Here is a 24698-nt window from a genome sequence, read left to right as displayed (position 1 = left end):
TTGAGGTACTCCTGGTAGGCATCTCTACCCCCACTGACCAGAGCGTAGATGGCAAGCCGGTAGGACTCCTTGTAGTGTGGCTGAATGTATTCCACTGGAATCACGTCTTCTTTGAAGGACAACAGACAGGAGAGCTTGGATTCCATTTGTTCGATTTCCCCGAGAGGATCTCTGATTTATGTAGAATGGGGATATTACCTTAAAAAAAATATACAATATATTATGTGTTTTGACAGAACTGATTGGAAACTGTGTGGAAATTCAAGTACAGACAGTACACCACAAAGGATCTTTTCAAATCATTCTGAAAATTTCAGGCGAGAAAGACAGAAAAGAATTGAATGTCATAATGTCAACAAACTAGACTTACTTCATGGTCAACAATGATAGCCAGCTCTTTCACCTTTTAAAATCCCATTGAATGTGTTAAATTGTCCAGTAAATTGAACATTGAGAATCACAGCCAGCAAGTCAACCCTGACCGGCACCGCTGTCGTATGACTGAAGTAAAAAAGTGAGCAGTCGATGGCTGTGGATTTTAGTTTTTTTATGCTAATCAATCAAACCTGCTGCAATCTTCACCCCATTCACAGTTTTAACAAAAAACACATCACATGACAGTACATCCCTCTCCCTTCGGAGGTTTGGAAGAAGTCAGGCTAGTAGTATCTTGTTTGGGTGAAAGGAAACACAGTAGTATTCTTTATAGGTAGTAGAGTTGTTACCCAAAATATGACCTCTTCTGTGGAGTGTACATTTGTATTAATGTATAATATTTAACATGTCCTTAATACATCTTTGAGGAGAATACCAAAAGGATATTGTGCCATACAGAAGTCCGTATCGTCTAAAGTTATTGGTAAATGACTAAAAAGGTCCCTCCTTAAAAGAAAGACAATTAGGAGATGAGGAGACAAGTGAGGGAAATAAAAAGAAAGAATGACAGGAAAAGACAACAGAGGTGATAAATTAGGTTTATTTCTAACACAAAACAAAGGGGGAAATGCAACACGGTGCAGACAAACAACTTCTCTGGCATAGTGACTGCAGTGCGGACGGCACTGGCTGTGTGTCTTCCGTCTGCACTCTCTGACATCTATTCACCATCCACAGAGAAATGGACACAGACATTCAGACCTGGGCTCAAATACTATTTGAATTCACTTCAAATACTTTAGCTGTGCTTGATTGAGCTTGCCTGTTGAAATGGAAAATTCCGCCCACCTGGCACTTTAGGCAGGCTGATCCCAGGTCTTCAGACATTCCATTATATAGTACAGTATAGTGGAAGGTGCAGCTTTTTTATGATTAACACTTATGATTAACATCTACTCTGTTCATTTTTTCAACATTTCTTGCCTGTTAAAGCTGTGACCAAGCTATATGACATCTAAAATGGACACATTCATGTAACAGCTCCTGTTTTCACTCAACTCATGCTATAAAACAGTAGCAGGAAACGCCTCAAGCCTTCTCAGGCATCAACATCCCTGGTTACTTTCTAGGGGGGGTTGGTGACTTGAGAGATCTGGCAGGGCTGGGCGACTTAACACGCCTAGTGGGGGTTGGGGACTTAGGGGTGGGGGTTGGGGATTTGGCGGTTGGGGTGGGGGACTTTGGGGATGGGGTGGGGGACTTAAGGGACGGGGTGGGGGTCTGGGGGATGTGGGTTTGGGCAGGGGTAGGGGTTTGGGCAGGGGTCTTGGCGGCCAGGGGTGCAGGTGTTGCTCCTCTCCCTCCCATTTTGGCCTCGGGGGGGCTCTCGCCTTGCTTGTAGACGCTCACGGTGATCTCCACGAACTCCCCGCCATATTTGTTCCGTACGTTGATGCTGTACTTGCCGGAATCCTCGGACGTGACGGCGGTGATGGTGAGGCTGGCGAACTTATTGGCCTCAAGCGTTATCTTGGCGTGCTCAGTGGAGACTACCTCATTTTCATTCTTGAACCAAGTGACCTCTGGACTGGGGTCACCCCAGACTGTGCAGGTCAGGCTCAGGGTCTGAAGGTGGACAGAGGGAAGTGGAGAGGTCAGACGTCAGAGAGACAGAGGTCAGAGAGAACGATCTCTTGAATATGCACGCAATTCTCAACGAGAGACCATGTATTTTCAATACAGTCACAATCTTATACAAGTATATGTCGTCATGATATAAAGTTTGTTCAGAGTGCACAGTATATCCCACCTTCTGCTCCATAATGGTGACCACATCTGGCAGACCACCAACCACTCTACCACGGTCTGAGGATTAGAACAGTCAATTAGTACTTTGTCATGTAATGTAATGTAATCACTAGGATAATATGTATTGTGTAAATATAGTCTACTCACTCTTCTCAGCGAAGGCTGCAGCCCTGAAAGATAATAAAATAATGACATTGTTATAAATCAAGGACTTGGTGTATTACCAAAACATTTGGCTGTGTGTATACGATGAGGACAAATTCTTGGTTTATAAACCCTGTGGAACTTTTAATACTTTGATTGTTAAATGTGTTGCATTTTGCAAATAAATGACAACAACTTTGAACTAGAAACCATAAGAAGAAAAGCACAGCAATAAGTATCTTACTTGAGTCTCAGGTACTCCTCATAGGCATCGGTATATGCTACAAAAAGACAAATTGACATGATAAGACATAATCTACAAAGACAAGCTAAGTGCAATTTTAAACAATCCTAGTGGTCAAAACTTCTGGTTGTAATTACATAATTTCAACATTGTGACATTGTTTTGCCTGCTGGGATTTTTTTCTCTCACAATGCTAACCTTGTCCGGAGAGGTCGAATGTGCGAGTGTGGGACTTGGTGGCATCCATAATCTGGATGGAGTAGTGTCCCTTCTCCTTCTCTGAAGGCTCCCTGATCTGCATCCAGGCCATCTCAGCTGTGCCGGCGATCCTCATCTTCTCAGACGACGAGATCTTGCTATCCCTAAAAGGATATGGTCAGGTTTATTCGTCTAAATGAAACTCCTGCGTTAATGTCTTTCCACAGTTATATTTAAAGGATGGATACTTTAAGTTGAGGTAAGACCAACATACAAATCTACCCTACAGTCTAAACTGAAATAAATAAAACTAGTATCTAGAAACATCCATTGATTGACATATGTTAAAGTATGCCTTCAAATCTCATCTCCAAAATGGCTGCATACTGTGTAACCGGCCTTGCTGAGTGTGATGTAGATGATGAGATGTGCGTACTTGTGCAACCAGGCAGTCCTGATCTCCTCTGTGTAGTACTTCATGTAGCACTGGAGCCTGATGCCTTCTGGGGTACACTGAAGCACCAGCTCAGAGGCAGAGGACCCTGAGAGGAAAAGGAGAGGCAGAGACGTCACAACCACACCAACACTAAGAATCTTCACAAGCACACCAACACTAAGTGCCTTCACAAGCACACCAACACTAAGTACCTTCACAAGCACACCGACACTAAGAATCTTCACAAGCACAACAACACTAAGTGCCTTCACAAGCACACCAACACTAAGTACCTTCACAAGCACACCAACACTAAGTACCTTCACAAGCACACCAACACTAAGTGCCTTCACAAGCACACCAACACTAAGTGCCTTCACAAGCACACCAACACTAAGTGCCTTCACAAGCACACCAACACTAAGAATCTTCACAAGCACACCAACACTAAGTGCCTTCACAACAATACTAAGTACCTTCACAACCACAACAATGCAAAGGAGAACATCAATATTTTTCCTAGCAGGTGTTTTGATACAAAGTACATACCAGCAATGTGGGCAATGGCGTTGATAATATCATCAAACACTGCAAATCAAAAACAGAGTATTTGTAGAAAGAGGCATTCATTTTCAATATGTCCTGATAAAGGAAATTATATTGTATAAATAATCAGATTATAGATCATGGAGATCCTGGAGCAGGAGTTTACCTTGGCCAGAAATGTCAAAGACAGAAGTGTCTTTCCCTCTGTCATCACTGAGTTTAGCTTTGTAATGGCCCTGGTCTTTTCTGGAGAACTGAAGAAAAAAGGTACTATTTACTGAGATTATATGATCAATTCAGAAAAATCTTGCAATATTCTAGACAGTATTGTGATCTTGGAACAAAAAACGATACTGTGGGAAATTGAAAAATAGGGTCAAAGTTAATATAAGAAAATGTCTGCAAAAAAACAGAGTTCCCTTGAGCAGTTGTATTCCCTGTGCAGTCATTGCTTTCAAGGTTCACAGCAGTAGTTACCAAGGAGATGGGGAGAGCAACAGATCCAGACATCACGTTAGGAGGGGTCTCCGGAACAATCTCCTCCTCATCCTTGAACCAGTGGAACACAGTCTCTTTCTTCACATTGGCAACCTGAGACACGAACACATACAGAATACAATCTGTCCTGACACTTTTAAATCACTGCAAAACCTAGTAAAAAGCATGAGCTGAAGCACACCCAAAACATGTCTGTAGAGGTGCTGACTAACAGAGAGTAAACTGTAGAAAAATGAAGTCCCACAAACTAAATATGCTCCCAACAATTTAATGGGTAAACAGCAAAGCCCCAATGATTACAAATGTGTACACAGTTTCAACCTGAAGTAAATAGATATCTGTAACCACAATAACAAGTCCTAGAAAACGTGTTTGTTACCTTGCAGACGAGCAGAACAGTACAATCGTCATCCACATGGTAGGAAAGGTACTCAGCAAAGTGGGGACCTAAACATGATAAGAAATATGAATTTTAAAAAAACTATTATCACAATATACTGTACATTTTTACATTTACATAATTTAGCAGATGCTCTTTTCCAGAGCAACTTACAGTATTGAGTGCATACATTTTTCATACTGGTCCCCCATGGGAATCGAACCAACAACCCTGGCGTTGCAAGCACCATGCTCTACCAACTGAACCACATGGGACCAGTACAAACCTAATCTACAGCGCAATCTGAAATCAAACTAACAGACCAGCTGATTACTAATGTATGATATCAAGACAACAAAGTCTTCACTTTCTTGTTGAAAAATTACACAAACTTTCATACTATTGATCAAATATGTGCCATCAATCATCTGTGTACTAGAATAGAATACCTTGTTTCCTGATGTGCTCTGACCTCTGGAACTCAGCCTCCTTCAAGGCAGCCTTGAACACTGAGAATAGAACACAACAATGTCAGTACTTAACCTAATACCCAACCTCTTACACTCTAGCACCATAGCCTTATAGTAAAGAAGAAAATGCTTACTATTATCATATGTGTATATCAGACTTTGATTCAAACACTATTTGAAATCTATCAAATCATTTTAGTGTTTGCTTTAGTTTACCTGGATTGCCAGATGGGCTGAGTTTGTGTTTTTATTGACTATTCTATTGGTTCTATTGCACCAGGAAACTGAATCAAGCCCAGATAAAGTATTTGAAATAATTTCAAGTAGTATTTGAGCCCAGGTCTGACATACTGTATATTACATCCCCTCTCACCATCTCCCACCAGGACAAGAGAGCTCTGGGTCTTGGCTCTGCCGTCGTGGATCTGGACGGTGTAGGTGGCCTCGCTGGCCTTGGAGAAGTGATCCACAGTCATCTGGATCACCCCGGTGTTCACGTCATGGCTGATCTTGTGGCTCTGTGGCACACACAAAACACATACCATCATTACATCAGGCATGTATTATTGAATTCAATTCATCAGTGAAATTCAGAGTACAGAGAAAGGCATCATGTTTACATGTATTTTTAAAATATATTTTTCTGTTGCTTTGTTAACTGTGCCATACAGTACACCTTTCTTTTCCTTGATTAAAAAGCAATGTTTGAGGTTGTCGGTTTGGCACCTACATCACTGCTGGTGACCTCCTTGTCATTGACAATGAACCTATAGGTGACGGCGGGTGACATCTTGAGGCACTGCAGCCAGAAACGCACGTGGCCCTTCTCTAGAACCTCATAGTTCAGTTGGTGCTTCAATGGGACAACTGGACGAAGAAACCAACAAAGAAATTATAAATTCTCAAGGGATATTTGTTGTGGAATTGTGAGAAGATTCATATGTGACACTTCACCCCTGATAAAGATGCATATTGAAGCACAACACTCACTTGGATGTCTGATGTTGTAGCTGAGTTCCAGCATGGTGTTCAGGGCTGCAAGATAAATTCAAGAATGAAGAATATCGGTATAAACTTTGACAAGAAAAATATCTATATTTTTTAAATCGGAGTCTAGGGGCGTATCCAAACCTACCATCCTCTGTCAGGGTGTGGCTAGCAGAAACTCCTTCAGTGTCAGTCACATGCACAGAGAAGGCACCCAAATCACTTACGTCTGGGTTGACGAAAGTCAGCTTAGAGCTGGAAAATAAATACATGTTGAAACAAATTATGTTGACAAAAATATTTAGTGTGGTTGTGTGGTCAATAAAGACATAAAAAATCCACTTACTGTTTGCCCTTAGTTTCTATGGCGACTCTTGGACAGTCACTGATTTCTTTGTAGTTCTTAGACCAAGCAAAGTTGGAGGTCTCAGAAATCTCACAGGCCTCGAATGACAGGAAAATATCACCAGTGTCCTCATCCACTCCACACTGGATCTCCTGGGTGCCTTAACACATAAAAACAGACAAAATAATAACCTTTATTGCTGAGTGGTGGAGAGGAAATGTTATGCATCAGAAAAACTGTTCAAACCAAAAGCTAATGAAAACCCTGCTCAAAACTAATGGAGGTGTGTGTGTCATGTGTTCCTACACCAAAACCTTTCAAGCACAAATCACTCACACAAATCCAACAGGCTATATCAGACTGAATTTGTCAAACAGTAAATGTCATACAGTTGTCATATAGCTGTCATATAAGTGTTATTACCTGGCAGAGCCTTGGCCACCACTGGCTCAGATGTCTGGGAGGCCTTTCCTACACCCTCAGCGTTGACAGCCTTCACTTTGAACGTATACTCTGCTCCTGCCTCCAGACCAGTCACCTATACAGCGCCAACAAATCATTAGATCCACTAAACATTTCATTGCTCATTGTAGACCGACTCCTAACTTGATGAGTTACATGAGCACAACTGTCACGACTTCTTCCGAAGTTGTTGCCTCTCCTTGTTCGGGCGGTGCTCGGCGGTCGGCTCGGCGGTCGACGTCGCCGGTCTTCTAGCCATCATTGATCCATTTTTCATTTTCCACTGGTTTTGTCTTGTCTTCCCACACACCTGTTTTCAATCACATTCATTACCTGTTGTGTATTTAACCCTCTGTTTCCCCTCATGTCTTTGTCAGAGATTGTTTATTGTCAGTGTTGTGTTTATTGTATAGGTGCGCGACGGGTCCTCGTACCCATGTTTGTTTATATTCATTTCTTATTAGTGTTATGGAGCATGTTACGTGGACATTCATTAAAATACTCCATTTTACACTCCGTTTGACTCTCCTGCTCCTGACTTCCCTGCCACCTATACACACGACTCTGACAGAATCTCTGACCATAAAAATATGAAGTCAGCAGGAGAGGACACTACGCTCATGGAGGTGGAGGAATGCGTCTGGGAACAAGCGGAGGAGATTGACTGTTTGAGCAGAATATGGACCACTGGGAGAGACAGGGAGTTTCTCCAGCTCCTCCACCACCACAACCGGGATCTCCCTTGAACGCTTTTTCCCCTCCTGAACCGAACAAGATCCATTTATCCCTACCCACGGGATACAACGGAGATACTGCCGGCTGCCAGGGTTTCCTCCTTAAGCTGAACTTGTGTCTGGCCAAGGTCTCCCCAGTACCATCGGACCCGTGAGAAGAGTTGCGCCCTCGTCTCATGCCTCACCGGGAATCCCTGGAGTGGACCAGCGCTGTGTGTAGAGAGGAGGATGCGCCGTTGGACCATTTTGAGGAGTTCACCCGCCATTTCCGGATAGTATTCGACCACCCACCCGAAGGCAAAGCGGCGGGTGAGCGCCTCTACCATCTGAGGCAGGAGACGAGGAGTGCACAGGAGTTTGCTTTGGAGTTTAGGACCTTGGCTGCCGGCGCTGGATGGAGCGACAGGGCCCTGATTGACCATTACCGTTGTAGTCTACGCGAGGACGTCCGTCGGGAGCTGGCCTGTATAGACACCACCTTTACCTTCGACCAGCTTGTGGACATGTCCATCAGGCTGGACAACATGCTGGCTACTCGTGGACGTCTAGATTGGGTCTGGTTGTTCCATCCTCCCGCACCCTCTCTCCCGAACCTATGGAATTGGGAGGGATGGTGCGCAGGGAGACCGGAGGGGGTTCCCGCTCGAGCACCATCTATGGTCGCAGAGAGCACACTGCTGGTCGGTGCCGGGTTGGTTCCTCTGGGAATAGAGAAGGCAGGCAGGGCATTCTGGCATCACCCCAGGTGAGTAGGCACCATTCTCATCCAGAGCCCTCTGTTGCACTAATGTTTGTCTCTGTCACTTTTCAGAATTTTTCCCTGCATTCCCAGTATAAGGCGCTGGTAGATTCAGGCGCGGCTGGGAATTTCATTAATAAAAATGTAGCTCATAGTTTAGGGATCCCTATTGTTTCTGTGGATATGCCTTTCCCTATTCATGCCTTAGATAGTCGACCACTAGGGTCAGGGTTTATCAGGGAGGTCACCGCACATTTGTGAGCATCCAGTCTTCCAATCGGCCGTGGTCGCACCTGTCGGTGGATTTTTTGACTGATCTTCCACCTTCACAGGGTTACACCACGATCCACGATCCAGTTTTCGAAGTCCTGTCGTCTCCTCCCTTTGCCCGGTCTCCCTACGGCCTTACAAACTGCAGAGGCCCTGTTTACACACGTTTTCCGGAACTATGGGGTGCCTGAGGATTTTGTGTCTGATCGGGGTCCCCAGTTCACATCAAGGGTCTGGAAGGCGTTCATGGAACGCCTTCCAGGTCTGGGGATCTCGGTTAGTCTTACCTCAGGTTTTCACCCCGAGAGTAATGGGCAGGTGAAGAGAGTTAACCAGGATGTCCCCGCAGCCGGACAACTTTCTCACGGTTTCTGGAAGGAAATGCTGTAGGAACGCTCAACCGGTGTCGCTCATTCAGCCGACAGAAACTTTCAACCGGTTTTCCCCATTAAGCAGCGGGTCGGAGTCAGAGGCCGAGTCTTCTCTGGTCTCTACTCCTCCCGTTACGGGGTCTGAGACGCCGAAGCTTCCCACCATTAGCTCTGACAAATTGAAAACTCTAGTCATTGGCGACTCCATTACCCGCAGTATTAGACTTCAGAATCATCCAGCGATCATACACTGTTTACCGGGGGGCAGGGCTACCGACGTTAAGGCTAATCTGAAGATGGTGCTGGCTAAAGCTAAAACTGGCGAGTGTAGAGAGTATAGAGATATTGTTATCCACGTCGGCACCAACGATGTTAGGATGAAACAGTCAGAGATCACCAAGCGCAACATAGCTTCTGCGTGTAAATCAGCTAGAAAGATGTGTCGGCATCGAGTAATTGTCTCTGGCCCCCTCCCAGTTAGGGGGAGTGATGAGCTCTACAGCAGAGTCTCACAACTCAATCGCTGGTTGAAAACTGTTTTCTGCCCCTCCCAAAAGATAGAATTTGTAGATAATTGGCCCTCTTTCTGGGACTCGCCCACAAACAGGACCAAGCCTGACCTGCTGAGGAGTGACGGACTCCATCCTAGCTGGAGGGGTGCTCTCATTTTATCTACCAACATAGACAGGGCTCTAACTCCTCTAGCTCCACAATGAAATAGGGTGCAGGCCAGGCAGCAGGCTGTTAGCCAGCCTGCCAGCATAGTGGAGTCTGCCACTAGCACAGTCAGTGTAGTCAGCTCAGCTATCACCATTGAGACTGTGTCTGTGCCTCGACCTAGGTTGGGCAAAACTAAACATGGCGGTGTTCGCCTTAGCAATCTCACTAGGATAAAGACCACCTCCATTCCTGTCATTATTGAAAGAGATCATGATACCTCACATCTCAAAATAGGGCTACTTAATGTTAGATCCCTTACTTCAAAGGCAATTATAGTCAATGAACTAATCACTGATCATAATCTTGATGTGATTGGCCTGACTGAAACATGGCTTAAGCCTGATGAATTTACTGTGTTAAATGAGGCCTCACCTCCTGGCTACACTAGTGACCATATCCCCCGTGCATCCCGCAAAGGCGGAGGTGTTGCTAACATTTACGATAGCAAATTTCAATTTACAAAAAAAAAAATGACGTTTTCGTCTTTTGAGCTTCTAGTCATGAAATCTATGCAGCCTACTCAATCACTTTTTATAGCTACTGTTTACAGGCCTCCTGGGCCATATACAGCGTTCCTCACTGAGTTCCCTGAATTCCTATCGGACCTTGTAGTCATAGCGGATAATATTCTAATCTTTGGTGACTTTAATATTCACATGGAAAAGTCCACAGACCCACTCCAAAAGGCTTTCGGAGCCATCATCGACTTAGTGGGTTTTGTCCAACATGTCTCTGGACCCACTCACTGTCACAGTCATACGCTGGACCTAGTTTTGTCCCATGGAATAAATGTTGTGGATCTTAATGTTTTTCCTCATAATCCTGGACTATCGGACCACCATTTTATTACGTTTGCAATTGCAACAAATAATCTGCTCAGACCCCAACCAAGGATCATCAAAAGTCGTGCTATAAATTCACAGACAACACAAAGATTCCTTGATGTCCTTCCAGACTCCTTCTGCCTACCCAAGGACGCCAGAGGACAAAAATCAGTTAACCACCTAACTGAGGAACTCAACTTAACCTTGCGCAATACCCTAGATGCAGTTGCACCCCTAAAAACTAAAAACATTTCTCATAAGAAACTAGCTCCCTGGTACACAGAAAATACCCGAGCTCTGAAGCAAGCTTCCAGAAAATTGGAACGGAAATGGCGCCACACCAAACTGGAAGTCTTCCGACTAGCTTGGAAAGACAGTACTGTGCAGTACCGAAGAGCCCTTACTGCTGCTCGATCATCCTATTTTTCTAACTTAATTGAGGAAAATAAGAACAATCCGAAATTCCTTTTTGATACTGTCGCAAAGCTAACTAAAAAGCAGCATTCCCCAAGAGAGGATGACTTTCACTTTAGCAGTGATAAATTCATGAACTTCTTTGAGGAAAAGATTATGATTATTAGAAAGCAAATTACGGACTCTTCCTTAAATCTGCGTATTCCTTCAAAGCTCAGTTGTCCTGAGTCTGCACAACTCTGCCAGGACCTAGGATCAAGAGAGACACTCAAGTGTTTTAGTACTATATCTCTTGACACAATGATGAAAATAATCATGGCCTCTAAACCTTCAAGCTGCATACTGGACCCTATTCCAACTAAACTACTGAAAGAGCTGCTTCCTGTGCTTGGCCCTACTATGTTGAACATAATAAACGGCTCTCTATCCACCGGATGTGTACCAAACTCACTAAAAGTGGCAGTAATAAAGCCTCTCTTGAAAAAGCCAAACCTTGACCCAGAAAATATAAAAAACTATCGGCCTATATCGAATCTTCCATTCCTCTCAAAAATTTTAGAAAAGGCTGTTGCGCAACAACTCACTGCCTTCCTGAAGACAAACAATGTATACGAAATGCTTCAGTCTGGTTTTAGACCCCATCATAGCACTGAGACGGCACTTGTGAAGGTGGTAAATTACATTTTAATGGCATCGGACCGAGGCTCTGCATCTGTCCTCGTGCTCCTAGACCTTAGTGCTGCTTTTGATACCATCGATCACCACATTCTTTTGGAGAGATTGGAAACCCAAATTGGTCTACACGGACAAGTTCTGGCCTGGTTTAGATCTTATCTGTCGGAAAGATATCAGTTTGTCTCTGTGAATGGTCTGTCCTCTGACAAATCAACTGTAAATTTCGGTGTTCCTCAAGGTTCCGTTTTAGGACCACTATTGTTTTCACTATATATTTTACCTCTTGGGGATGTTATTCGAAAACATAATGTTAACTTTCACTGCTATGCAGATGACACACAGCTGTACATTTCAATTAAACATGGTGAAGCCCCAAAATTGCCCTTGCTAGAAGAATGTGTTTCAGACATAAGGAAGTGGATGGCTGCAAACTTTCTACTTTTAAACTCGGACAAAACAGAGATGCTTGTTCTAGGTCCCAAGAAACAAAGAGATCTTCTGTTGAATCTGACAATTAATCTTAATGGTTGTACAGTCGTCTCAAATAAAACTGTGAAGGACCTCGGCGTTACTCTGGACCCTGATCTCTCTTTTGAAGAACATATCAAGACCATTTCAAGGACAGCTTTTTTCCATCTACGTAACATTGCAAAAATCAGGAACTTTCTGTCCAAAAATGATGCAGAAAAATTAATCCATGCTTTTGTCACTTCCAGGTTAGACTACTGCAATGCTCTACTTTCCGGCTACCCGGATAAAGCACTAAATAAACTTCAGTTAGTGCTAAATACGGCTGCTAGAATCCTGACTAGAACCAAAAAATTTGATCATATTACTCCAGTGCTAGCCTCTCTACACTGGCTTCCTGTCAAAGCAAGGGCTGATTTCAAGGTTTTACTGCTAACCTACAAAGCATTACATGGGCTTGCTCCTATCTATCTCTCTGATTTGGTCCTGCCGTACATACCTACACGTACGCTACGGTCACAAGACGCAGGCCTCCTAATTGTCCCTAGAATTTTTAAGCAAACAGCTGGAGGCAGGGCTTTCTCCTATAGAGCTCCATTTTTATGGAACGGTCTGCCTACCCATGTCAGAGACGCAAACTCGGTCTCAACCTTTAAGTCTCTACTGAAGACTCATCTCTTCAGTGGGTCATATGATTGAGTGTAGTCTGGCCCAGGAGTGGGAGGGTGAACGGAAAGGCTCTGGAGCAACGAACCACCCTTGCTGTCTCTGCCTGGCCGGTTCCCCTCTTTCCACTGGGATTCTCTGCCTCTAACCCTATTACAGGGGCTGAGTCACTGGCTTTACTGGGGCTCTCTCATGCCGTCCCTGGAGGAGGTGCGTCACCTGAGTGGGTTGAGTCACTGATGTGGTCATCCTGTCTGGGTTGGCGCCCCCCCCCCCCCCCCTTAAGTTGTGCCGTGGCGGAGGTCTTTGTGGGCTATACTCAGCCTTGTCTCAGGATGGTAAGTTGGTGGTTGAAGATATCCCTCTAGTGGTGTGGGGGCTGTGCTTTGGCAAAGTGGGTGGGGTTATATCCTTCCTGTTTGGCCCTGTCCGGGGGTGTCCTCGGAGTGGGCCACAGTGTCTCCTGACCCCTCCTGTCTCAGCCTCCAGTATTTATGCTGCAGTAGTTTATGTGTCGGGGGGCTAGGGTCAGTTTGTTATATCTGGAGTACTTCTCCTGTCCTATTCGGTGTCCTGTGTGAATCTAAGTGTGCGTTCTCTAATTCTCTCCTTCTCTCTTTCTCTCTCTCGGAGGACCTGAGCCCTAGGACCATGCCCCAGGACTACCTGACATGATGACTCCTTGCTGTCCCCAGTCCACCTGGCTGTGCTGCTGCTCCAGTTTCAACTGTTCTGCCTTATTATTATTCGACCATGCTGATCATTTATGAACATTTGAACATCTTGGCCATGTTCTGTTATAATCTCCACCCGGCACAGCCAGAAGAGGACTGGCCATCCCACATATGCTCTCTCTAATTCTCTCTTTCTTTCTCTCTCTCGGAGGACCTGAGCCCTAGGACCATGCCCCAGGAATACCTGACATGATGACTCCTTGCTGTCCCCAGTCCACCTGACTGTGCTGCTGCTCCAGTTTCAACTATTCTGCCTTATTATTATTTGACCATGCTGGTCATTTATGAACATTTGAACATCTTGACCATGTTTTGTTATAATCTCCACCCGGCACAGCCAGAAGAGGACTGGCCACCCCACATAGCCTGGTTCCTCTCTAGGTTTCTTCCTAGGTTTTGGCCTTTCTAGGGAGTTTTTCCTAGCCACCGTGCTTCTTCACCTGCATTGCTTGCTGTTTGGGGTTTTAGGCTGGGTTTCTGTACAGCACTTTGAGATATCAGCTGATGTACGAAGGGCTATATAAAATAAATTTGATTGATGTGGGTAGGTTTCTGCGGTCATATTACCAGGACCGGCCGGGGGAGTGGGCGAAGTTCGTGCCCTGGGCAGAGATGGCCCAGAACTCGCTACGTCAGACCGAGGCTCCTGCGGTGGACAATTGGTTTCGGCGCGCTGAGGAAACCTGGGAGGCAGCCCACGTCCACCTTCAGCGCGCCATAAGGCGGCAGAAAATTTGGCGCAGACTGTCGCCGAAGTGAGGCCCCGGTGTTCGCACCAGGGGACAGGGTCTGGCTCTCGACCCAAAACCTGCCCCTCCTCCTGGGTCTGCGGTTTGTGGGGCCGTTTAAAGTCCTGAGGAGAGTGAACGAGGTATGTTATAGGTTACAACTGCCCACTAATTACCGTATTAACCCCTCGTTCCATGTGTCTCTCCTCAGGCCGGTGGTGGCTGGCCCGCTCCAGGAGGCTGAAGTGCGTGATGTTCCTCCGCCTCCTCTAGACATCGAGGGGGTCCCGGCGTACTCTGTTCGATCCATTTTGGATTCTAGACATTGGGCGAGGGGCCTTCAGTACCTTGTGGACTGGGAGGGGTACGGGCCGGAGGAGAGATGCTGGGTTCCGGTGGAGGACGTGTTAGATCCTTCCATGTTAAAAGAATTCCACCGTCTCCATCCGGATCGCCCTGCACCTCGCCCTCTGGGTCGTCCCCGAGGCCGGTGTCGACGCACTGTTGGAGCCACGCGTCGGGGGGGGGGGGGGGGGGGGTACTGTCACTCTCCTTGCCTCTCCTTGTTCGGGCGGTGCTCGGCGGTCGACGTCACCAGTCATCTAGCCATCATTGATCCATTTTTCATTTTCCACTGGTTTTGTCTTGTCTTCCCACACACCTGTTTTCAATCACATTCATTACCCGTTGTGTATTTAACCCTCTGTTTCCCCTCATGTCTTTGTCAGAGATTGTTTATTGTCAGTGTTGTGTTTATTGTATAGGTGCGCGACAGGTCCTCGTACCCATGTTTGTTTATATTCATTTCTTATTAGTGTTATGGAGCATGTTACGTGGACATTCATTAAAAGACTCAATTTTACACTCCATTTGACTCTCCTGAGCCTGACTTCCCTGCCACCTATACACACGACTCTGACAACAACATGACGTTTAATTAACCTTTCTAAATCAATACATGATTCAAACTACATTTTTGAGTTTTACGCACACATATTACAAGATTCAATATACAAACTCTGCAGTGATGATGTGAATCATCATGTCTGCAGGTCTACATGCTGTAGCTGCTTGTTTACCTGCAAGTAACAGTGGCCAATAGCCTCTTCATTCAGGGGGTGGTAGTGATGGCCCTTCTTGGCCATCTCCACGATGTATCCAGTGACGGCACTGGCACCGGTGTAGACAGGGGCCTTCCACAGGATGACCAGGGAGTCACCTCTGACCTCTCTGAAGGCCAAGTCATAGGCTGGACCTAAAGGTCAAACAGTAAACTTGCACAATCTCACTGCCCGTTATTCAAATTAAATAACTTAATTTAAAATTAAATAAGTAACAGGGACATTATACAGTACCACAATACTAATGATAAAAAAATACTCATAATAAGATGGTTACTTTACCAGGTACTGCAGAAGTCCAGGCCTCACACTTCAGAGGTGTGCTGGGAGCAGAGGGCACGCCCACACCTGCCAGGTTCCCAGCCTGGACCTTAAACTCATAGAAGGTTCCCTCCGTCAGACCATCAACCTGAAGAGAAGGGGACAATAATGAGACAGGAACACAAATATATCCAATATTTTCAACAGTGTTGCTACAAGTAGCTACATATTTGCTATTGATTTTGAATGGCAAAGTTGTATTATAGATCTAATCTATTCTTTAGATGCAGAGGGAAGAGTGCATACTGTTCACACTATCAACACTGCAGTTATTAAACCATTATGTATGAAGAACCAAACCTATTTATCCTAACCAGATGCCACTTCTGACACCACGTGACATACCGTGTAGGTCCTGGTCTTGGTGGGGGCAGAGTTGACCTCCTTCCAGGCCAGGCTGTCTGCATCACGCTTGTCGACGTAGTAGGCGTTGATCTTGGAGCCACCGCCATGCTTGGGACGGTTCCAGGCAATGATCATGGAGGCTCCGTCACAGCTCAGCATGGTGATGCCATGAGGTGCACTGGGCGTCGCTGTGGCACAGAGTCACACAGGTAAATTCAGAATGCCTTTCCGTCATGTAAAATTGACCCATTTTAATTTCAGACTGACATTTGTTCATTTGGGATTTGTCATACAGTTGCATTCGTTTTTTATACAGTGATATATAGTGGTTAAATTGTGTGTGGTTAAATAGTGGTTAAATTGTGTGGGTGATTTGAAAGGAAACACATGATGATACTGGGATACTGACAAGTTCAGAGCACGGATACAGCAAAAGTTGGGGGAAGGGACAGTGAATAAGTCTGGTGGTGAACCTGTTCAGGAGCAACACTGTGCATTAAAACACCCCTAGATAACAGAACAACTGAATACATACCATACTCCACTCCCCTCTCTAGATGAAACAATAAAATCATTCATATTTAGCATTGGACAAAGGAAAATAGTCAAAGTTAAGTATTGATAGTAAGGCAATACTGCTCACTCTTTGGGGGTCTAGTTAAGGTTACTGTAAAGCACTTTATGTGACAACTGTTGGTGTAAAAAGGGTTTTATAAATACAATTGTATTAATTGATTGCAATCCTGCATTTCTTATATGGCAATATTCTATTGATACTTACTGAGGGCGGGCTCCACAGCAATAGGAGTAGACTCCTGGGACTCATCACTGAGGCCATAGACATTGACAGCCTGGACACGGAACACATAGGTCTCTCCCGGGGTCAGTCCATGGACCACAAACCTAAAACAGTGAAATTAAACATGATCATCTATACGTCTTGAATTGAAGGTGGTATTGCTGACTCTAAGACCTGGATAATATATCCAGTGCCTTCGGAAAGTATTCAGACCCCTTGACTTTTTCCACACCTTATTCTAAAATTGATGAAAACCTTTTTTCCCCCTTATCAATCTACACACAATACCCCATAATGACAAAGCAAAAACAGGTATTCAGACCCTTTACTCAGTACCTTGTTGAAGCACCTTTGGCAGCGATTACAGTCTTGAGTCTTCTTGGGTATGATGCTACAAGCTTGGCACACCTGTATTTGGGGAGTTTATCACATTCTTCTCTGCAGATCCCCCAAAGCTCTGTCAGGTTGGATGGGGAGCGTTGCTGCACAGTTATTTTCAGGTCTCTCCAGAAATGTTTGATCGGGTTCAAGTCCGGGCTCTGGCTGGGACACTCCTGCGTTATCTTGGCTGTGTGCTTAGGGTTGTTGTCCTGTGGGAAGGTGAACCTTCGCCCCAGTCGGAGGCCCTGAGCGCTCTGGAGCAGGTTTTCATCAAGGATCTCTGTACTTTGCTCCGTTCATCTTTCCCTCGATCCTGACTAGTCTCCCAGTCCCTGCCACAGAAAAACATTCCCACAGCATGATGCTGCCATCCCCATGCTTCACCGTAGGGATGGTGCCAGGTTTCCTCCAGACGTGATGCTTGGCATTCAGGCCAAAGTGTTCAATCTTGGTTTCATCCGACCAGAGAATGGTCTGAGAGTATTTAGGTGCCTTATGGCAAACTCCAAGCGGGCTGTCATGTGCCTTTTACTGAGGAGGGACTTCTGTTTAGCCACTTGATAAGGGAATTTATATGTTTAAGGTAATGACTAAAGAATTCCACCCTGAAACGTATGACTATATTCCAATAATACGTGTGGTACAAGTTAAGAGGGAGAAATATGTGGAGAAAACAGAGGCTGGTAGACTACACGTGACAACTCTGAAAAAGCTGACAGCAGGAGGGCCCTTCAAAGGCCTCTCTTATCTGGGGAGGAAAAGAACGGCGAGAAACTGCCAAGGCTGGTAGAAAAGTGATAAAACTGTCTCTGTGTGTGTGTGTGTGTGTGTGTGTGTGTGTGTGTGTGTGTGTGTGTGTGTGTGTGTGTGTGTGTGTGTGTGTGTGTGTGTGTGCATAGAGGGGGTTATAAAGTCTGTTCAAATTTTGGTTGACTTTAGAGCTCTCATGAATAAACTAGAACAAACCTTTTGCAGAAGCTGAGTCTTTGCCTAATTCTTATTAACCATATCTTTACAACCTAGGGGGAATTGGTCAACGCTATAGTGATTGTTATCATCATTGGGATTGAAAATTCTCGTGACACCACTCTACCATAAAGGCCTGATTGGTGGAGTGCTGCAGAGATGGTTGTCCTTCTGGAAGGTTCTCGCATATCCACAGAGGAACTCTAGAGGTCTGTCAGAGTGGCCATCTGGTTCTTGGTCACCTCCCTGAACAAAGGCCCTTCTCCACCGATTGCTCAGTTTGGCCGGGCGGACAGCTTTAGGAAGAGTCTTTGTGGTTCCAAACTTCTTCCATTAAAGAATGATGGAGGGCACTGTATTCTTGGGGACCTTCAATGCTGCAGATATTTTTTGGTATCGTTCCCCAGATCTGTGCCAAGACACAATCCTGTCTCGGAGCTCTACGGACAATTCCTTCAACCTCATGGCTTGGTTTTTGCGGTGACATGCACTGTCAACTGTGGGACCTTTTATAGACAGTTGCCCCAATTGAATTTACCACAGGTGAACGCCAATCAAGTTGTAGAAACATCTCAAGGATGATCAATGGAAACAGGATGCACCTGATCTCAATTTCCAGTCTCATAGCAAAGAGTCGGGGTACTTATGTAAATAAGATGTGTATTTTAATTTTGAATGCATTTGCAAATTTCTAAAAACCTGTTTTTGCTTTGTCATTATGGGGTATTGTGTGTAGATTGCTGAGGATTTGTTTTTATTTAATACATTTTAGAATAAGGCTGTAATATAACAAAATGTGGAACAAGTCGAGGTGTCTGAATACTTTCCAAAGGCACTGTAGGTGTCTGGATTTTTCCAAATCAGTGTCTCGTTTTGATTATTCTCAAGCCAGAGGCCTGTCACACTACATTCACTGTCCCGTCTCCTTTAATAACATATCTAATATTAAATCACTGCAATAGTTTGAATAGATAACTAGTAGCCAAATGTATATGTTTAAATGGCTACCTGGTGTGCTTGTAGGGCTTGTGGTTGCATGGGGCCCAGGTCTTTGATCCCACCAAAGAGGCGTCTATGTAGTACCCCATGAGGTGGTTAGGGTGTTTGGGGGGGTCCCACTGCACAAACACGGAGGACTTGGTGTTCCTGGTGGCAACCACCTGACCAGGAGCGGAGGGAACACCTACACAGGCAAAACACATACATGTTGGGGACTGGAGATATTACATTTGATGTATCATTACTACACAGTAACAGAGTATATGAGCATAGGAGTTAGAAATACACACATATCTTCAATTTAATCTTCAAATAAATGATTGTCATAATTTATAAACACCTTCATTCAAGATGGGAAAAATTATGCATTTCTCATAATGCATAACATACCCGATGTGACACGATATCTTGGTACAATGTTATGAGGAGATACAGAAATATAAAGAACAATGAACACAATACACAATCTGTAAGCCTGTGAACTACATTCCACAAAACATACCTTCGGCAGGGGATGACAGAGGTATTCTTTTCAGTTGTGATGATACATGATGTCATGCATCTCTCATGTAGGGAGTTTGTGTCAGACAAGAGTGTCCTATTACAATCATGGATATTGTGGGGACGAAACGTATTTTGGGATTGTGACGTTAGGGTGAGGATACTGTAGGATTTGATGTGACTTAATCATGCCCATCATTGGTAGTTAGTTTCTCCAAAATACGAACAGGGGTGAAAGACCCCTGTTTGTGATTGTGACATTACAGGAATGTGATAGTCACATGACATAAATCTCAGTGAGTTTAAAATAAGAGACGTTGGGCTTTATATTGTACATACCAACAGGCCGCTCGCTACCTGAAACATATGTTAAACAGAGTCTCATTTATCAAAGTAGAATTGGAAGGACTCCTTGACTGTCGCTGTTTGTAAATGTACTGTATGTATCATACATTTTGTGTGTGTATGTGTGTACCCGTCTGTGTGTGTGTGTGCCTGTGTGTGTGCTAAACCCCACTCTTACCATGCTCATCCACCTTTTCGATGGGATCTGTAGGCTTAGAGGCCTCGCTGGCGCCGTACAAGTTCTCAGAATACACACGGAACTGGTACTTTTTCCCGGCTTCCAAATCGAAAACGGGGTAGCGAGGGGACTGCAGTTTCACTGCTGTGTTGATCCTCTGCCAAGCCCCAGTGCCTGACACGGACTAGTGGATATTTGGGACGGGAGGGCAAATGAAAGGTAAAGCCTTCTACAACGTCATTGAATCACTAATCCCATTAGTAAAATGCCTTTACCTACATACCTGCCAGCTGTTATTTCTGCCATTTTGCTAAAATATTACGGCACTTTAGACAGATTGAAAGTTGTGAAATGATAAATGGACTGTCTAATCTATTACAGTTCCTGTACAGAGAGACCTACATAGATGGGAAGGGGAAAGGAGCAGCCACACACCTTCTCAATGATGTACCACAGTGGTGCCCGTCCACGAGGGCTGGGGGGTTTCCAGCTCAGCACGATATATGATTTGAATATCTCTGAGGCATGCATATCTGTAGGCTCCCCCGGCAATGTAACGTAACCTATATTGGGATTGGATGGCATTGAACAATACTTCATAACACTTATTATTTACTACTTTAAAGTACATTTGGGGTTCATTCAGTATTTATAATTATGGAATTACATTAGGGGTTAGTTTAGATCGCTTTAGTTACAATGTTAGCGTCAAGAGTTAGATAATGGGTTAAAAGTTATACAACGCAAAGGATGACATTTGGATATAAGTTATAAGGAAAATACAGTTGAAGTCGGAAGTTTACATACACTTAGGTTGGAGTCATTAAAACTCATTTTTCAACCCTCCACAAATTTCCTGTTAACAAACTATAGTTTTGGCAAGTCGGTTAGGACATCTACTTTGTGCATGACACAAGTAATTTTTCCAACAATTGTTTACAGAAAGATTATTTCACTTATAATTAACTGTATCACAATTCCAGTGGGTCAGAGGTTTACATACACTAAGTTGACTGTGACTTTAAACAGCTTGGGAAATTCCAGAAAATGATGTCATGGCTATAGAAGCTTCTGATAGGCGCATTGTCATCATTTGAGTCAATTGGAGGTGTACCTGTGGATGTATTTCAAGGCCTACCTTCCAACTCACTGCCTCTTTGCTTGACATCATGGGAAAATCAAAAGAAATCAGCCAAGACCTCAGAAAAAAATTGTAGACCTCCACAAGTCAGGTTCATCTTTGGGAGCAATTTCCAAACGCCTGAAGGTACCACGTTCATCTGTACAGACAATAGTATGCAAGTATAAACACCATGGGACCACACAGCCGTCATACCGCTCAAGAAGGAGACGCATTCTGTCTCCTAGAGATGAACGTATTTTGGTGTCGAAAAGTGCAAATCAAGAATCCCAGAACAACAGCAAAGGACCGTGTGGAGATACTGGAGGAAACAGGTACAAAAGTATCTATATCGACATAGCCTGAAAGATCGCTCAGCAAGGAAGAAGCCACTGCTCCAAAACAGCCATAAAAAAGCCAGACTACCGTTTGCAACTGCACATGGGGACAAGGATCATACTTTATGGAGAAATGTCCTCTGGTCTGATGAAACAAAAATAGAAGTGTTTGGACATAATGACCATTGTTATGTTTGGAGGAAAAAGGGGGAGGCTTGCAAGCCAAAGAACACCATCCCAATCGTTAAGCATGGGGGTGGCAGCATCATGTTGTGGGGGGTGCTTTGCTGCAGGAGGGACTGGTGCACTTCACAAAATAGATGGCATCATGAGGGAGGAAAAGTATGTGGATATATTGAAGCAACATCTCAGTCAGGAAGTTAAAGCTTGGTCGCAAATGGGTCTTCCAACTGGACAATGACCCCCAGGCATTCTTCTAAAGTTGTGGCAAAATGGCTAAAGGACAACAATGTCAAGGTATTGGCGTGGCCATCACAAAGCCCTGACCTCAATCCTATAAAACATTTGTGGGCAGAACTGAAAAAGTGTGTGGAAGCAAGGAGGCCTACAAACCTGACTCAGATACACCATCTCTGTCAGGAGGAATGGGCAGAAATTCACCCAACTTATTGTGGGAAGTTTTTGGAAGGCTAACTGAAACATTTGACCCAAATGAAACAATTTAAAGGCAATGCTACCAAATACTAATTGAGTGTATGCAAACTTCTGACCCACTGGGAATGTGATTAAATAAAAGCTGAAATAAATCATTCTCTCTACTATTATTCTGACATTTCACATTCTTAAAATAAAGTGGTTATCCTAACTGACCAAAGACAGGGAATTTTTACTAGGATTAAATGTCAGGAATTGTGAAAAACTGAGTTAAAATGTATTTGGCTAAGGTGTATGTAAAGTTCTGACTTCAACTGTAAATGTAATCTACCCATGTTAAATATAAGTTTAAAGAGCTGGCTTGTTAGTTTCCTATTTATTATGGTGTTCGTGTTACCGTTAGTCCAGTGTTGTCAATTAAGTTTCTTAGAAAACTTTGTATTAATTCTTATTATGAAGTTTTGATATTAATATGACTACTATCATTAGAGTTGTTACTATGGCAATACCAAAGTCCAATCTAAAAGCAGGAGGTGAGCAGGAAGCGCGAGGGTTTATTGATTAACAACGTAGAGACAATAAGGGGAGAAATCCTTCATCTTCTCCTTTAAGGTATTTATGTGTACATATATTCATGTGTATAGTATTGTATATTGTAAGGGCTTTTGCCGATACGATATATTTAACAGGTATTTGCTTTGAAGGATATCGGTCAGCTATGGAAATGTTGTCTATATGTTGATTTTAATGCTGTGTGGAAGGTTAATTTGTTATCCAGTGTTTTTGTTTAATAGATGAGAGGAATAGAATAGACTCAACACAATATTTTGGACCGCTACTATTGTTGGCATACTCTACCTTCCAGGTCATCATCTTTAATCACTACTTCATGTTTCCCATCCAGTTTAATCACTGTTCCAAAAGAGGAAAAAACAGAAAAGTCATGTATGACACAATCTGCTGGCTGATATTTCACCCAGAAATATAAACACAAAAATGTCATTTGAGTATGCAGTCAAGTAGACATCATGAGTGTGTGTGTGGTTATGTACCTTGCAGTCTCTCTCGCTCAGCTGGGTCCAGGGCAGTCACCTTGTCAGACTCGCGGGATGGTCTGCTGATCCCGGCACTGTTGACAGCCCTGACCCGGAAGTGGTAGGCGTGACCCACTTTCAGGCCGTGCACGGGGTACTTACAGATCCGCACTGGGGAGTCGTTACACTGGGACCAGGTAGCACTACCAGACTCACGTCTGTACAGGAGGAGAAGGAATTACATCATAAACCATAGAATGTATTGAAGTGTGAAAGTGCTGGTCTGAATGGACATCAACAATGATACTGCAGATGTTTGTAATTTCATCAGTCACTTATCTACAAATCTCATTTGCATGCCTTTGTCACAAGTCCTTGTTTGGCTCTGTAAGATCCGGTAGCTTCACAAAATCAATTGCTCAACCAGATTAGATCTGAAACATCATGTGACCGTGAAGTTTCTCACAATCACTCCACTGTCTTACACTCTCAACGGCCATCCTTTATGTCTTCTACATCTTCTAACAACTGCAATCAAATCTGCTTTTATTGACTGTTGTTGGAGATTCTGGATTGGAGAGTCTAACGTAAAGTCCTACATTACTAAAACTGACTTGTCCACAAAGTATCCAGTGATGGCAGCCTCGTTGGTGGTGTTGGGGGGCTTCCAGGCAACCAGGACGTAGTCCGAGTTGATGTCGAACGCCTTGATGCTGATTGGTGCACCGGGTGCTCCGGCCACAGAGGGAGCAGCATCTGGGGAATAAGGAAGAGAATAAGGAAGCAGGGTGGGAATGTAGAGTATAAGGAGACAAAGTAGCAATACTGTATAAGTCACTTATGTATGGGATTACAAACTGAATACAGTATGTAAAATGCCTAGAGTATATATTTGTGTTGAGTCAGGCCTGAAGTTTAAAAGGCCTGTTGGAACTGTGTCATTTATCACTAAATGTTTCTTAACAATAAACCTCAAACCTGGTATTGTTTCTGATGTATAGCATTATAGTAAACATCCTTTCCTTTCTAATGTATAACATTAAATAATATTTCTCAAATATATATATGTTGTTTCTACACTCCTAGAAAAAAGGGTTCCAAAAAGGTTCTTCCCCATAGGAGAACTGTTTTTTTATTCTGTTTTAGTTTTTGGATTTCATGTAGAACCTTCCGTACAAAGGGCTCTACATGGAACCTGTCGTGGAAAATTGCAAGATTATGTTATAGTGCTTGTAAGATTATTTTATAATCTTTGTATTGCATTAGAATGGTTGTTTTATTAGACAGAATAGAGTATTCCGTTAACTATTGTGTGTGTGTGTTCCACTGAGGATGGGCCTCTATGAGATAGCACTGACAGAGGAGATTTAAGATGTCTTTGGGTAATAAAGCCTAAAG

At 43.9% G+C, this 24698-nt stretch overlaps 1 protein-coding gene across 11 annotated transcripts in view; it reads right to left on the bottom strand.

Moving 5' to 3' along the window:
- Positions 1–957: 957 nt before the first annotated feature.
- The window catches only part of LOC110493599 (myomesin-2), a 37568-nt gene continuing 13827 nt past the window's right edge, over positions 958–24698 (bottom strand). For 2 of the 11 annotated variants that reach the window (XM_090204709.1, XM_036949563.2), the window contains 29 exons: positions 23915–24056; positions 23319–23518; positions 23125–23178; positions 20629–20756; positions 20194–20377; positions 20010–20027; positions 19179–19353; positions 16806–16927; positions 16560–16577; positions 16025–16212; positions 15641–15767; positions 15317–15492; positions 6856–6970; positions 6433–6592; positions 6235–6341; positions 6090–6134; positions 5830–5966; positions 5473–5617; positions 5079–5138; positions 4630–4697; positions 4230–4343; positions 3919–4006; positions 3756–3794; positions 3207–3312; positions 2771–2934; positions 2573–2609; positions 2332–2354; positions 2186–2241; positions 958–2001 (listed from right to left, as the gene is read on the bottom strand). In XM_090204709.1, the coding sequence (XP_090060835.1) occupies positions 1495–2001; positions 2186–2241; positions 2332–2354; positions 2573–2609; positions 2771–2934; positions 3207–3312; positions 3756–3794; positions 3919–4006; positions 4230–4343; positions 4630–4697; positions 5079–5138; positions 5473–5617; positions 5830–5966; positions 6090–6134; positions 6235–6341; positions 6433–6592; positions 6856–6970; positions 15317–15492; positions 15641–15767; positions 16025–16212; positions 16560–16577; positions 16806–16927; positions 19179–19353; positions 20010–20027; positions 20194–20377; positions 20629–20756; positions 23125–23178; positions 23319–23518; positions 23915–24056 (3503 nt within the window). In that variant the 3' untranslated portion in view covers positions 958–1494. The remainder of the gene's footprint in view (positions 2002–2185; positions 2242–2331; positions 2355–2572; positions 2610–2770; positions 2935–3206; positions 3313–3755; positions 3795–3918; positions 4007–4229; positions 4344–4629; positions 4698–5078; positions 5139–5472; positions 5618–5829; positions 5967–6089; positions 6135–6234; positions 6342–6432; positions 6593–6855; positions 6971–15316; positions 15493–15640; positions 15768–16024; positions 16213–16559; positions 16578–16805; positions 16928–19178; positions 19354–20009; positions 20028–20193; positions 20378–20628; positions 20757–23124; positions 23179–23318; positions 23519–23914; positions 24057–24698) is intronic. The other 9 variants (XM_090204710.1, XM_036949565.2, XM_090204711.1 and 6 more) reach the window with 5 other exon arrangements.

This window comes from Oncorhynchus mykiss, chromosome 17 (assembly GCF_057628025.1).
Source record: "Oncorhynchus mykiss isolate SJ-2025 chromosome 17, ASM5762802v1, whole genome shotgun sequence".
Taxonomy (NCBI): Eukaryota; Metazoa; Chordata; class Actinopteri; order Salmoniformes; family Salmonidae; genus Oncorhynchus; species Oncorhynchus mykiss.
This window is presented reverse-complemented; position numbering and strand designations above follow the sequence as displayed.